Source organism: Callospermophilus lateralis, chromosome 10 (assembly GCF_048772815.1).
Source record: "Callospermophilus lateralis isolate mCalLat2 chromosome 10, mCalLat2.hap1, whole genome shotgun sequence".
Taxonomy (NCBI): Eukaryota; Metazoa; Chordata; class Mammalia; order Rodentia; family Sciuridae; genus Callospermophilus; species Callospermophilus lateralis.
In genome coordinates this window covers 111,218,126-111,234,568 of record NC_135314.1, presented here as the reverse complement: position 1 = coordinate 111,234,568, position 16,443 = coordinate 111,218,126, and the positions used below count along the sequence as shown (strand labels likewise).

General features: G+C 37.7%; 1 protein-coding gene across 1 annotated transcript in view; it reads right to left on the bottom strand.

The window, feature by feature from the left end:
• The window catches only part of Rsrc1 (arginine and serine rich coiled-coil 1), a 371,119-nt gene that overhangs the window by 172,004 nt on the left and 182,672 nt on the right, over positions 1-16,443 (bottom strand). Inside the window, exon 5 of the mRNA XM_076867056.2 lies at positions 11,224-11,260. Within this exon, the coding sequence (XP_076723171.1) occupies positions 11,224-11,260 (37 nt within the window). The remainder of the gene's footprint in view (positions 1-11,223; positions 11,261-16,443) is intronic.

The window sequence follows — 16,443 nt, the reverse complement described above, 5'->3', positions numbered from 1 at the left end:
AAAGAATACAAATTTATATATTTAGTTAAAAGGGGGAATACACAAGGAAATAAATTATATTATGATGAGGTAAATACCAAAATTGAAGATTGTATTAAATATTACAGAGAGGTCAGAATTTTAAATTCTAAAATGCTAGTATATAATAAATATATAAAATATTTAAGGATGTCACAAGCTTCTTTTCTAATCTAATTTTATATTTTTGCAAATATCAAGTAGAATTTTCTTTCATAAAGTAACTCATTCCTTCCTGTATTGATCACTGTGAGTTTACCATAAGCCTATTCTTCAGCATACTATAATCAAGGTAACCAAAAGCAGAAATGAAAACCAAATCTGCACTGATTCTTTAGAATGTAAAGTTTGTAGTTATCAAATTTCTCCTAAAAATGCTTTAAATAAAATAAGAATAGTATTAGCTTCATATGTGTGTATGTGGGGTTTTTTTTGGGGGGGGGGGTGCTGGGGAGTGAACCCAGGGTCTTGTGCATGCAAGGCATGCAACTCTACCAACTGAACTATATCCCCAGCCCCTCAGCTTCCAGCATGATGATAAAATCCCAGCAAAAATCATATGTGTACATTGTATCTAGCACTAAACAAATCAGGACAGCTGTAAAATACCATCTATAGTAAGACTATTTTTGTAAGAAAATTTCTAAGCAATACATATTGAAGTCTTGCAGGGTGTGCAAGTCATTACTAGGATGACTGCAAATTGTTTTACCCATTACAATGAACACATATTGCATTATGATATTTAAATGCATATAATGAAGTTTTTAAAAGAGAGAAGACAGAAGCAGATAAAGGACACAATTTTCTCATAGCTCAAGGTGAGTAAACAGAAACTGAAATATTGTTTTTAGTTTCCTAAAGTTCTTTCTCTACTGTAGTAATGACACACTTGTAGAAAGTGTTATCCTTCACTAAATCTTCACACAGGATTCTAACAACCCTATGAGAAAAGGGGAAGGATCAGAGTGAACCAGCAGTGGTGCCTTGCTGGAGATCACAGGGTCCTATCACATTCTTCAGACTCCTTGTGCTGTGCTCTTCCCAAAATAAGCCAGCCCTCTACTAACATCAAATGGAGACACTCTGGTTCTGTGGCTCAGGGCAGCATCACGGCAGAAGCATTTTCCATCCTAACTCCTTCTGCTTTCAAGGGAGAGAAAGAAACCTATCCTGTCATCTCTGCTGACAGTTCTATCTACAGTTCCAGAAGCTGATCCAAAGAAAACTGTGAAATAACTACAAGGTACCTCCTGGAAGTCCTGGCAATGAAGCAGAATCTAGAGTGCCTGAACCACGATATGAAACAATATAAGAATATCTTATTCAGCTACAGTAGTAGTTTCAGGAAGACCTTGAGTAAAGGGATATCGGGGATGGGTGCTTTAGTGCATTTAGAATATTTAGTTTTACTTTTTAAAAAAATCTTTAATAAGCACATAAAAGGAAATGTCATTTATATCAAGCATAAATCTCAGGCCACTAGTGACACCATGAAATTATGACATCTTGTCCTGTTTTAACACTAGCTTGACATTATTTCCTCATGAGACCTTTGTGTCTTAAAAACAGAAGAGAAAAATCTTTCTTTGGAAGTGGAAAGAGGGTTAGGAAAAGGGCCCACGTTTATGCTATTTAGATGGCTGGGTAATATTTATTAATCATTTATTATAGAATCAATTTTTAACAAACTTATACAAAACATCAGAGAATGGATTACTGACAATGGCCTTACTTCTGACTGGAAAGTGTCTAAGAAATCATGACAGTACATGATGACATCAGCACCCAATCCATACTAGAGATATTTTAATTTTCACATATTCATAGGATACATCTGTCTGTTAAAAGGGAAGAGAACAACTCATAGAATTGGCCTTCTGGAAAGAAGAAAACTTTCCTGCAGCTTTCATTTCACAATGAGATTTTAAGGAAAGTGATATGTGCTTTTACCCTATACCTCCAGTTCATACTGGCTTAGGTGAGAAAAACAAAACACTGAGAGGAAAGAGATGTGCTGTGCTGAAGACCTTAAGTGGCGCCATGAGGTGAGAACTATTTTAAATCAGTGTTAATAAATCTGTAGAGTAGGGTAGCGTCAGGTGTTTTGAGATGCTGTGTTCTCAAACTCATTTGGACAACTGCAAAAACATTTTTTCAGAACACAGTGGAGACATACAAAACTACAAGTGAGATATTAAAGATGGAACCAACAAGACAAGGGAACCTCTTTTTATTTTTTGCATTTTCTAGTTTATGTTGTACGTTAACTGAATCCTCAAGCACAATATAATACATCAACTATAATTATGTTTGTGTTAAATAAAATTATTAGGCTGCAAACTGAAATACAGAGTTCAATTTCTAAGCTCTATGTAAAAGAATCTAACACAGAAGACAGGGCTTTTATCAGAGCAGCATGCTGATGAGTGTGTAATGGCAAGGGGCCTGCCTCCACTTCTGGCCAGCAGCAACAATATCCTCACAAACCACTGATGGGCTAAACAAGCTATTAATGACAGTTGCTTTTCAACACTCAGAATGGCCAGAATGTGCTGCCTGACCACAAGGACAAGCGGGTCATGGCTCTCAAATGTTACACAATATAAGAAAAACAAGTGAGGCCTCTGTGGGGAGACAAACCCACAGGTATGGCTCCAGAGTTCTTTTGCTATTCAACTATTAATAGAAAGCAAATTCCACTTAAAGCTGTAAATGCTTGTAAACCTTTTTATGAAAAGGTTTATTATTACTTATTTAACTGTCCACCTAAGGTTGAACAAGGAATTCTTATTCCTAGCGTGCAGCTCCAGACCTGAAAAATGCAATTTAATATCTGAACCCAAACTAAAAGGGGAAAAAGTTCCTCTGCTCTCCTTGCAGAAAAAGATGATGAATTTCTGGTATTTCTATAAATCAACAGAGCACCTCTGACACTAAGCTGGTGAACCCCAAATGACCATTCACAGGATGCAGAATCACACTCAACAAGTGTGAGGGTAAGCTCTAGATTCCTCACCACAACCAGAAGCCTGCTCCATGGCACACATCTTTCAATGGCTTGTAGTCTATTTTTTCATACTCATGCCCCTGAATCAGCAGCCCTCACTTCGCTTGGGAGTTTGTTGAAATGCCTAACCCCATGTCCTCTTCCAGATCCAGAGAATCATAATCTGTGTTTAAACAGGATTCCAGGTGTCTGTGATTCACATTAAAGAGGATGAAGCACTAACGTAGGTCATTATGTCCCCCCACTCCAATCCACCTAACTTTTCAGAAAAGAGAACATGAGATGCTTTAGAAACATCATCCTGATGGGGGAAGTCATTTCATTCCCTGCCAAAGGGGCATAGCATTGCACTCTTTCTTTCGAGTCAGAACAACCCATAATATTATTTTTCCTAAAAAAGTGACAATTTTTCATGTAGTTCAACCTAGTATTTTCTGATCTGGATCCCCTTATCAAAAGGAAAGAATAGCATTATTTGCACAGTTTGCTTATAAAACATTAATAGCTGTGTTATAATCAAACAGCAAGACTCTATCTCCTGTACTTTCTCAAAATAGTAAAAATAAAAATGTTTATTAATAGCACTGATCATACCGGACTACACTAAAAGCTATAGTTGATACTGTGATTTTCATAAGAATGAAGTATATAAAAGAAAATGCTTTCAAGGAAACTATATCAAGGAAACATTCATTTGCTTAATAAATTCAAATATGATAGAGGCAGTAGCACTAAAAAAACAAACATACAAAAAAAAAAAAAACCAACAACAAAAAAAGGAAAAGTAAACAATTTAATACCCATCCAGCAATTCAATGAGGGCTACTACTCACTACATTATCCAAAATTTTAAAACACAATATGACAGAAAAAACATGAAGGGGGAAAAACATCTTTTGGTATAACAAGGACTACTTAAGTCATGATGTTAGAACATGGTTAATCTTAAAACTGGCAGGAGCATCATCATCACCTAACACCCGCTGCCTCTATTCCTTCCAAGTTCTGTGTTCAAAGACAAAAGCACAGGTCATGATCAGAAAGCCTTTTACCTGTGTATAATTCTTTGCCAAAGAAAAACACATTTTCTTAAGTTCATCATAAAACCTAGTCAAAACTAACAGGCATCTTCTCACTCACTTGTCCCAGTCTTAAGTACAGCGTGGCACTGTGCCCCCAGAACCGCTGTAGGTATGGCTATGTGGTGGCTTCCGCTGAACATCTGCAGGAAGACTCCCTGGGACTCAGGGGCTACTCAAAGGGGGTTTCCAGAGCCTGGAGAGTTGCTCAGTGGGAAAGTCAGACATGGTTTCATCCTGAGCACCACGTTTACAAAACAAAACAAAAACAAGTCATTTCCAACATTTTCCAGGGATTTCTCCTTCTAAACTAAAAAGGTTCAAAGGCCCTTCTCCATGTTTAATAGTAATAATAAGTTCAACAGGCATCTAGAAGCACAAACTAAAATCATTCCCAGCAAAAGAAAAATATAACACTAAAAGGTCAAAACACCATGCAGGGATCTACAGTTGGTGTCAACAGAGGAGCAGCTTGTCAGGGGAGGCTGCAAACTGAACAGGAAACAAAGCTCCTAGGAGAAAAGCCAGGAGAACAGGATGCACAATGGCAAGGAAGAGAGAGAAGATGGTGGCAACTGAAGGGACACAGGAGGACCTCCTGGGTCCCTCTCAAAGCCACCATTTCCTGCTGAAACAGCAGCATTTGGCCCCGCTGCAGAGGAAGGCAGCCTTGAACCAGGAAGCACAGGACAAGATGAAAGGAAACAAAATCTCCAACACAAAACTCTGTAAGAAGGCGACACAATTCAAATCAAAATATTCCACAGATTAAAAATTCTGCCCCCCAAAACAACCACAAAGCATAAAGCTCATCTGGACAAACAACAGAAAGTAAGTTTCAAACCAGAAATTAAAAAAATAAAAACAGAAATATGACCATGGAAGAATAAATTTGAATGAAGTTTTAACGAAAAGATTGAGTAAAACCAGCAAAACAACTGAGAATGAAAGTAAAGCAAGCAAATACTCTCTCTCTCTCTCTCTCTCTCTCTCTCTCTCTCTCTCTCACACACACACACACACACACACACAGCATTCCCTAAAGAAAACAATACAATGGAACAGAGTTAATATTCAATAATATAATCCAAGAAAATTACTTTAGGAAATGAGAAAACTTAAATTTACATGAGAAAGCTCACTGTGTACTGGGAAAATTTCAATTTCGGAAACAATCAACTTTTAGAATTATTCTAGTAAAACTAGACTAAAAAAGTAATACCTAAACACACAAAAAAATCAAATTACCAATAAAGGAAAGAAGGCTGATATAAGAGATATCAAGAGAAAATATAGGGGCTGGGATATAGTTCAGTTGATAGAATGCTTGTTCTTGCACGCACAAGGCCCTAGGTTCAATCCCCAGCACCACAAAAACAAACAAACAAGGTATTTCTACAAGGTATTAGTAGAAAAATATTTTTAAGAAATAAAATAAACGCCAGGGATTTTGTATCTAGCCAAGTTGTCTTCAAGCGGCAATACTAGAAAACAGCATGGAATGTGCAAGACCTCAGGGAATTCTGCATATCAGAACCTTGCCGGAGGAATACACTCGAAGATAAATTTCCTCAAAGCACAGAAAGTGGGAAGCATGCGCAAAGAAAGTGATGGCAAACGTGATTCTAAGTAAGATGACAGCATGGGTAGAGGAACTGCAAATAAAGGAATGTTCTAGCAAAGTAGTAAGAACACAAGAAGGAGAAACAGGAGGGAAAGGAGGAAAGTACACAGGAGGGCTCGCGAATAACAAAGGCTGGAGTCAGAAGATGCTGTTAAAAGGTAAAGTGGGAATAAGGAGGAGCAGAGAACCATAAAAGACATAAAAGGTAGTAACCATAACAAAAGCACAGATTTTCCTACATTTCATAATCAAAGAACAACAGGTTTGGGGTCTTTTTTGGTACCAAGGATTGAACCCAAGGGTGCTTAACTACTGATCTACATCCCCAGTGCTTTTTTAAATTTTATTTTTAATTTTGAAACAGGGTCTCACTAAGTTGCTTAGGACCTTGATAAGTGGCTGAGGCTGGCTTTAAACTTTTGATCCTCCTGCCTCAGCCTACTGAGCCACTGGGATTACAGCATGTGCCACCTCGCCCAGCAACAATATTTCTTGAGACAATTCCCCACCACAGTTCCATACATCCTACATCAGCTTTTGTTCTGGACCATCTTCCAAAGATGTTTATATAGCAAACAGTCCTGGAAGACAGACACAGAACCTCTACTGAACTAGAAGGCAGTTTTGCTACTTGACTAGGATAACAAAGGTATCTTTCTCTGGGGCAAATGTGGACAGGTTTTGTAGTAGTCCTTTCCAGAAGTCCTAAATTCAGAGTTCTCAGCTACCACACAACCCACTGACTACACAGCACCACTCTATGGGATGTGGGGGTCAGAGGAACCTATATGAATGTGAAGCACATCAACCTCTGTGCTTTACCACTGACCCAGGAATCTCATGTCTTCTGCTGCCATATATGAAAGTGCCAGGCATGCAAGTAAAGTCTTAGACCCTGAATAAAGAAGGCAGCCAATAAAATCAATGGCATATCCAATAAGTATGAAGTTACCTTCAGGATACATTGATAAGCAAAAACAAAAAGGCTAAATACATAATTGCATATCAAAATGCTACTTTTCATAAGAAAATACAAATACACAGGCACACACACACATGCATGTGCACACTCATAAACATGTTTAATTTTTTTTAAAAGTAAGGGAAGATGAACTAGAACTCAATAAAATTGGTTTCCTACAAGGAATAGAGAAGAACAGTCTGGAAAGAAAGGGAGTGATTAATCTCGCTGAAACTACCATTGTATAAAAATCTGACTTATAGAAGCATGTGTGCATCACACATACATATTCAAATATATAATTCAGTCAACAAGAATGAAGACAAAATCACTTAAGCTGAAAGCGAACAGAAATGAATGCAACTCAGCTTCAGATGAATGACATGACTACACTCAATGGGTGAAAGAACTGTAAGCAGATAACTCTTTTTAGTAGTTGTTTTTCACAATAAACACCCATGACAAATGTGAATTGTTGGGGATGCAAATCAAGTCAAGATGGCGCCTGGCACTTTGCCAGGAGGAGTGGTTTGTGAAGCAATGCCAGTGAGCCATTAAGATGATGAAGATTCCTTATTGGCCGACTGCTATATCTAGATGATGTTAATTAAGTTAAGCTGTGTGTAATTACTTAAGTATATATACCTCTGCTGTCCGACAGAGAAGTAGCTCCTGCTACCTTGGGTGCCCGATACTTTGAGTTCTCGCTCAGTTCCCGCTGGGTTCACTTGCAATAAAGTAGTTCCCGTTTCATCTTTCAAGTTGCTTGTCACCTCCCAGTTATTTGCCCAGCCGGACTGCGGCAGGGAATCTATTTAATGTTTATATAATCGATCAAGTGAGCAAATACACTGGTGTTGTAAGGAATCAGAGCTCTTATTTTGAATGAAGAAAAACATAGGCAGGAAGTGGGCGATGACCAGGAAGAGTTTTGTGGTTTATATTCAGATTGAACGTATTAATAAGACCCATGCTTTCTTAAAAGTACATATTTTAATTTATTAATCAATTCATAGCCCGTCTACCTAACTAAATGGGACTGAAAGTTCCTAATGGCAATGGAATCCCAGAAACAATGATCACAACACATGTCTAGAGCTTGATTTCCAAATACCATTTCCCTCTAAACTGAAACAGGGTATGTTAGTTAGCTTTTCATCACCGTGACCAAAATATCTGACAAGAACAACTTTAGTCGGGGAGAAATTTATTTTGGTTCATGGTTTCAAAGGTTCAGTCTATGGTTGGCCAAGTCCATCACACTGGGCCTCAGGTAAGGAAGAATATCATGGCTGAAGGGTGTGATGGAGCCATGGTGGGAGGTGATCTTGCAGGGAAAATACTCCCTTCCAGGACACACTCCCAGGGACCCACCTCCCCAGCTACACCCTGCCTGCCTGTAGCTACCAACCAATCAGTCCATTCAAAGTAGAATGGATTGATTTGGTTACAGCTCTCACAATCCAATCATTTCACCTCCAAACATCCCTGCATCAACACTGGAGTTTGGGGGGACACCTCACATCCAAACTGTAACAGAATAATTTAAAGAAATGACTGGTTATAAGAGTGAGACAGGGAAAGTACAAGATAAGCCTGGAATAACTTGTATGATAAAAGAGGAAGCTGGAAGTGAAGGGAAAAAAAGAAAGGGAAGGGCATGCCAAAAGAACTAGATGTCATCTAGAAAGGAGCCTCCCTGGACGAATCTGGGACAATTTGAACATCAAAATACATAAGGAAAAGAAGTGATAATAACCTATTTAATAAAACAAAAACCCAGGGATCCTTGCTCATAATAAAAACAAAAAATTTAAAAGGGGTGTGGTTCTTTACAATAGAATGTCAGGTGCTAACATGGAGAAAACGGCAGAGTTGAAAAATCTCCATTCAGCAACCATCAGGCAAGAATTGTCAATGGATAATAGAGCGATGACCTTCAAGTTCTCTCTAGAACTTAAAACTGACATAGGCTTTATGGGAGGGTTTGTTAAAAGAAAAAACACAGGTCCTCAGAAAAGGTGGCAACAGAGAAAGGAAAAAAATGGCAGGACCAAGGCTGAACCATAGCCCTAAAAGACTATGAAGGATTGGGCAAAGGAGACCAGCCCTAAAAAAGTTCAGGAGGTGGTCCAGCACCCACCCCTTTCTCCGTGCTCCGGCTTTCTCCTCCCAGGGTCTCGTGTAACTGAATGCAATGTCAGCCAACCAGGTATGTTTCCTGGCAGCAAACATAACAGGCTGCATGTCACTTTTCTTACCTTACTTAAATCCACACTAGCTTTTACCCTCTCTCAGAACAATGCCAGTTCTCTATAATAATTCAAATAAGTAATATGGAAAGGACAGAAGGCTGAAAATGACTTTGATTCAAATGTGTGGGCTGTGCTTCTCATTTTAATTCTACTTTACATATCTTTAAAGTCTGTCACTCACCATCATGTTTCTAAGAGTATCTGGCTACATAGCCAATTCACACCAGGGCAACAGTATGCTAAAGGGCAAGGGCTCTAAACATCTCAATGGGGACAGACAGACACAGCCCCAGGAGTCCAAGGTCCTAAATAGAGCAGGTTTCATTAATGCTTATGCCATAACTGTGGGTTCACCCACTTTGTTCCTGCATGACCCTCCTTAGGTTATGAAGACTATCATTGATTTTACTAATACACAAAGCAAGATAGATGAATATTTCAACAGTGCACAGGGAGTGAGTTAATTCTAACATCAAGTTGCAGAATCTTTTGCATAACTTAAATTAAACCTCATTAAAACCATCTGCTTCTTACTACCTAACTGTATGCTAATCTTGGCTCTCTCATGCCTAAAATACTTGTCTTTGAAATAAGTTTGATATATATGACCCAGATAAAAAGGAAACATAACTTAGGGTCCAGAAAAGAGAATAATAATTAATGCACAATTATCCTTTGTCAAAAGCTTTTAAATAATTTTGGCTGGGAAACTTTTTCTTCAGATGAAATCTTATTTAAAAGTGCACAAGTTCACTAAACAAAATAAAAGTGGAACCACCTGGATAAGTGGGCAGTGGGAGTATGGAGACCCACCCACTTTGGGTACGTTCCTGGCAGCCCAAGTCACAGAAAGTCATTGCCACGTGTTGCCACTTAAAACAAGGTTGCCACTAAAAACAAGATCCTCCAAGTATGAAATACAGAATTTAAATGTAGAACTATCATATTCATCATTACATACAGAAGAACATGAATAGAGTGAGTAAAAAAATCTTCTTAATACTTAAGCACATATAAGAGCAGTGTAAGAGATCATTTTGGCATTCAGGTAGCTGTTCATTAATGTTATAAACTACAAACTGACATTGGAATGTGATGTTTTGATTACCGTTTTCATTCTAATGTTCTCATATCCTAAGTATCTTCTCAATTTGAAGTGATAAAAACTCAAGAGGTTCAAGAAATACTTTTAAATGATGATAATGATAATGTTATTTACTTATTTCTAATCCCAACAAAAACATAGTTTAAATTTTCTAACTAGGTCATTATTTCTTACTTTTTAAATAATTAATCTATAATTTTTAGGAACTGTGTTAAAGGTCTAGGATTTCTCTGTTTCCTTTAACTACAAAAAGAAAAACCTAAAATTCCTTCTAACTCCGTAATTCCTTTAAGTCAAAATGAAGCTGCCTCTTGTTACTGTTTTGCTTCTGCAAAAGCAGAACAAAACCACATTAATAGTTAACAAAGCTACAATATGATATCCGAATGAAGTCTTGCATTAAGAAAGTACTCAGACTGTATTTACAAAAGAATCTCTATCATTAATTATTCAACATTTGGATGTGACCAGAAACCAGAGCCTAAATTTATACTGCTCTGTTTAAATGAACTATTTAATGTTGTAATGAATATTTGGTAGAGTGAGCTCTATGAATTTCAAACCTGTTGTACTAGTATTGTTTTTCCAATTTTTTGTTCAATGGACAGATTTTAATGTTAAATCAGTATGAATTTTACTTGTTCTTTAAAAATGTTTATTTAAACCAAAAATTTTACATCTCAAATATTATATATTCTAAAACTGAATATAGTTTGAACCAATGCATTATTCATAAAGCAAAGACACCAGGAGAAGCAAAGCTGTGTGCATCTTTCAAAGCTGTTAAATTGCTAAAACATACCATATTTATGCATGCAATATTTGATTGTTTTTCTTAAAACACAAGCTTGTTTTTGTCAGATCAAGATATGCCAAAAATTCTACAACAAACAATTTTTGCTTATAATTAAAGCAATCATCAATCCAAGGATTGTCATTCATTTTATTTCATCTCTACTTCAAAAAAAAAGGTAATTTTAAAAAAAATTTAATTCCCTTGAAATGATAAGATAAATGAAAATGTAAGTGCCTTCACATAATAACAGTAAGCTGACCCTTTGGGAATGGTTGACTTTCTCAATGCGAGGCATTCAAAGCTCATTCAAAAGTGTTCATTTAGAATGCAGATATCAAAGATGATGCAAATGTTCAAGAGAAAATGAGAACTTACCAGATGTTCTAATCCAGCTTTGATGTTTCCAGATTCCCTAAAATAGAAGAATAAAGTTCTAAATAGTTGCTAAACCCCTGTCTGCTCCAATTTATGTTTACCTCAAAAATGGTTTATAAACCCTCATGCTTATTCATCTATCTTTACTAATGTTCACAATAGTGCTGTTTTTCAGGACAAAACAATTTCCACCAAAAGAGAACAAATTAATTATATCAAATAGCACTACCTCTAAAACTAGTATTCCACTAACAGAAAAAATGTTTCAGACTTTTCAAAGTCAATGGAGAACAAAAAGAAGTCAAGTATATAATTATTTTACTATTTGCACGATAATATGCTCATTTCATGTCAATTTTTTTCCATTAGCAGTTATGGTTATTTCCAACATTTGTTATGAAAATATTCAAACTTACAGATTTTATCTACCATCTAAATCCTAGAATTGACATTTTACTTTATTTGCTTTATCAAATTTTCATCCATCAATGGTTGTACTTTTCTATAAAGAATACACATGGTAAAGAACATGTGTGTGACTATCAACTACACAGCTAGTAACTAAATCTTAACAAATTTTTCTTGACATTGAGTTTATTAATTTGGTGCTAATCAGGACCCAAGACTGTTGTAACATTAAAAAAAAAAATGTCAGCAAAGAAAACACGAACATTAATTAATAAGCATCGTGATATATTTTAAATATTTAATTTCTTGCTTTTCACTATAAAAGAAACTGCTGATGGAACTATAAATACAAGTATCTACACAGGTAGCAAAGAAAATTTGAATATACATGCTGGACACGGTAGCCCTATGCAAGTTAGTGGAACCCTGTCTTAAATTAAAAACTAAAAATGCAGGCTGAGGATATGGCTCAGAGATTGAGAGCCCCTGGGTTAAATCCCTGGTAACACACACACACACACACACACACACACACACACACACACACACACACGGCACATTTGGTGAAGCATAGCAAATAGTTGGGTATTTCTTCTGATTTCAAGCTACCTCCAACAGTAAACAATATTCTTATATTCCTGATATTTACTGTTCTCCCCCTGAAACTTCGTTTCTCTGAAGTCACAACTTGCTTTTCTATTTCTGTTTCCTAATTTTTCTTTCCTTGAAAATACACTTTGCTTGAAAATACGCTCCTTTTTCTTGTCTTGCTATACTATCTTCCCAAATACCCGACCTTCCTTCCCTGTAGCAAAGCAGCACACAGGGCTTCCCCCTGCCCTCCACTCCCACTGCCCTGCTCGGCACCCCAGGAGTAAATTCCCACCTGTACTCATCCTCAAGCATCCTCTTTTTCCTGTTCCTGGCAATCTTCTGAAACCCATTCTCTAATCTCTAATGTCATCACAGTCATAAAGACAAATGACAGGAATCAATTACCACAAGGTGTAAGAAAAGACTACTGTCTACATAAATAATCATTTTAAGCTTTTCTATTACAAAATGAACATGTTTAGTGGAGCTGGAATTCCAATGAATCTTTAAGTTTTCACAATGATATTCTCATAGTTATTTTCATAACTTAAAATTTAACAAAACAAAAAAGAATAACATACATAGTAAACATCTAAACAGGACAACATGTGTGTATCACAAACACACTGCACACACATAAGTGAATTATGTCTCCTTCCCACTTATGACCCCCAGTTCTTAATCACTGATGCTCTTCCTTTAGCCCCACCAGGAGATTCCGTACACATGTGTGTCAGTGTCTGTCACTCTTCTGTGGTTAGAGCTTTCCCTGGGTATTCTTCCTTGGAGCTGGTCCTAAGAGAACACAGACATTCCAACTTCCCCCATGGCTACACTGTCACACAGTAGTTCTTCCTCAACTACAACCTACAATACAAAAAGAAGAAATCTCTCAGATTTAAAGCACAAACTGCTGGGGCTAGGGATGTGTGGCTTTTAGAAAGGTAACATGATGTCTGCACACACCTTATGTCATCTTCATATATGTTAATAGTTCTAGAAGAGACAGTTGCTGTCAACTGAGTTTCTCACAAAGTCAAGGAAAATCTTTCAGCTTTCCAAGCTATTTGCATTTTGGAATTAAGGATAAGAAACTATTGTTTAAATAAAAGAAAGGGTAGACTATTGCCTTCATATGTTCCCAAATGATTCTTAATGAAAATATGTGTTTTGAATGACATGACTCAGAGAAAACTAGGCATCATTTTTGACCCGCCTTCCTTTACTACCAAAGGTAAACTGAAGGTGTCCAATCAGGTCACCTTCAGTTTACCTTTGGTAGTAAAGGAAGGAAATCCTTCAGGATAATTCTGATATAACTGCTTCTTTCTGTTCCTACAGCTCCTGCTTTAGGCCATCTCTTTTCTCGGTCAAATTACTGAAAGGGTCTCAATAGCTCCTGCCTTACCCTGCTTCATTGCATTCTCCATAATATTGCAAAATCTTTCTAAAATGTATGCTTGGTCATGTCAACGCCATTCTTTAAAACTTATTAGCAGTTTCCTCATTACTTCTGTTACTTTGCCAAAGCTATATACCACGGAAAGTTATAGCAAAGGACATGACAAATTGTTCACCTGGTTTCACTCACTACTAAACCACTTAATCTCTCTGCCCAAAAATGTTCCTTTTCGCCCAGTTTCTTCTCAGCCTCCTCATCAAATTAGCAAACAATCAAAAAACATCCTCCAGGACTCAAGTTGAACAGCGTCTCCACCAAGCAAATACCTCCTTCCCCACCATGGAAATCTTGCCACATGTTCCCTTAACAATCTAGGCATGTCCCATTATAGGACATCATAATTCACTGTAAATATATGTGTATTTTACCACTGATGCCACTAAAGTGAAAACTCCTCATGGGCATACAGGACATCTTAATTGTTCTATTCCAGCACCCACTTACAATGTCAGAATTAGAATATGTGACTTCTAGGAAGGGACTCAATCTGACCATCATGAGACAAATCTGGGTGGAGAGCCAGGAGCAACCAGCCCAGGCCTCTGAGGGCCATCCCCAACCCCTTCCCACCCCCAACTCACATAAGAGCAGGCACTTTGCAAGGGTGAGTGTTGCCTTACTTTGGAATAGTAGATGTGCATGTGTAGCTGAAACATGCGCATAGGGCAGGCGGGACTTTGCTTTGGCTTCAGTCCTGCTTCTGAAGGAGGAGAACACAATGGGAAGAGGTTGAGGACAGACTAGAAAGTGAGAGGCTTTCCGCCTCCACTCTCAAGTTAACCCAGAGGAGGCCAAGCTAAAGCCTTACCTTTCTCCCCTGCCTTAGGTCTAGTTAGTAGCCTAGGCAACCAAATGCCCCTTCAAGCTGTGTAAACACAGGAATGGGGGAAAAGCAAATCAAAAGAATTCACCTAGAGAAAACAGAACAGATTAAACAAAATGATACTTTAAGTATATCTTAAATAAAAAATTTGTAGAAATATAAGTACGAAAATGCAAGTATGAATCAACATGTGACTGTGGGTATTAAAATAGAACAGTCTGAAATAAAGAACTCAAGGGGTAGATTAAAAGCACATTAAGCACAGTCAGAGGATGAGTCAATGAGATGAGAACCTGAATGGAAAAGCTATTTGCGAATGCCTAGAGAGGGGGTGAACAAAACAGGCAGGAGATAAAGTAAAAAACAGGATTACAGCATTCACATCTATATCACAGAAATCACAGGAGACCAAAGACAGAATGGAAAGGAAGAAATATTTTTAAAAATAACAGGAAGTTCCCAGATTAAAAGAATATTCAAATCTCAGATGAGAAGTGCACCTAGAGTCCCGAACAGAATAATTATGGAAAAATTCACAGCAAAGCATACTGTAAGAACATAGAAGAGTATATGGATCTTAAACACTTCCAGAAAGAAAAAGGAAACCCTTCCATAAAGGAAGAGTAGCACCAATGGCAGAGTTGTCAACACTCAATAGAGTCATGACTCTCAAGATACCGTGTTCAAGAAAAAGAACTAGGTATTTAGAATTTACACATAGCTAGTAAGCTACTGTTTAAATAGAAGGAAAAAATAGATTCTCAGCATACAAGGCCCAGAAAATTCACCACATAAAAACATCATTTGAAAAAAGTCTTGAGGAAGGTAATGCAGCATGAAGAGAAAGAAACTCAGGAAGAAGCAACAAGACAGAGCAGGCAGGAGGGTTAGCTCCAAACTCAGCGCTTATGGGAGCGAGCAACCAGCGGACAAGAAGAAAGCTAAAGGAAGCCCTTCCTGACCATCTGGGGAAAAGGCTTATTGACACGAGAGTGGTAATACAAATGATTCAGAAAAGTTTTTTAAACGGGATAGGAAAAACCAAGCAGGGAAACACGAACCAACAAAAGCCAAGTGAAAATTCCAGTGACAAAATACACTTCAGTTCCTGTCCCTTCCAAATACACATATTCACACAAAAAAGGAGGATATTCTACTTTAGGAAAAATCACCATGGCTTGAGAAGTTTTCATTTATATCTACGAGGTTTGCGCACTTATCACCTGGGACACCAAAGTCTGGGCAAATTCTACCCTAAAAATCAGTTATTTACTTGTACTTTGGGCAAAAGGACAAGGCAATGTGACCATTTCAAAACAACAAAAAATCCTGCATACATAAACAAAACACAAGATGGCATTGTGCATGATCCTGATGCGAGAAGCAGAATACCTAAATCTGAACTTGAGCTCAACTACGAAGCAGTCAAGGAACTTGTATGACCACCGGGGCCTGAGGCTCAAACGTGAGGACTGTGTGAGGCCTGCAGTACTGTGAAGAGGCAGTAAGAGAGTGAAGGTGCGACAGAAATGACATCATGGTGGCTGGTGTTTAGATATAAGTCTTGGAGGTGATTCCTGTAGTACTGGTGAGTTTTTAAGGATGGAAGGACCAGACCAAGACGCTGGCGGCGGGGACCTTGCAGGAAAACCTGTCCTCATCTCAGGCTGTCTCTAGGGTTGCCGCTGTCACGACTTCATCAATACTGGTGCAACTCCTCTTGCCCTGTGCTGAAAGCAGACTTAATTCAATTATAGGTCTCAAAACTGATAAAATGATCCTGAAGTGGAAAATGGGAAGGGATTATTGGCAAATGAATAAAGATTTGTATCGAACTAACACACAGGAGTACAGCAGGTCTTTTTTTTAATCATTCCCTGTCTTAAATCTTCTGGGAACCATGAGTTTCCCTTCCCCTCATGCAGCACATCGA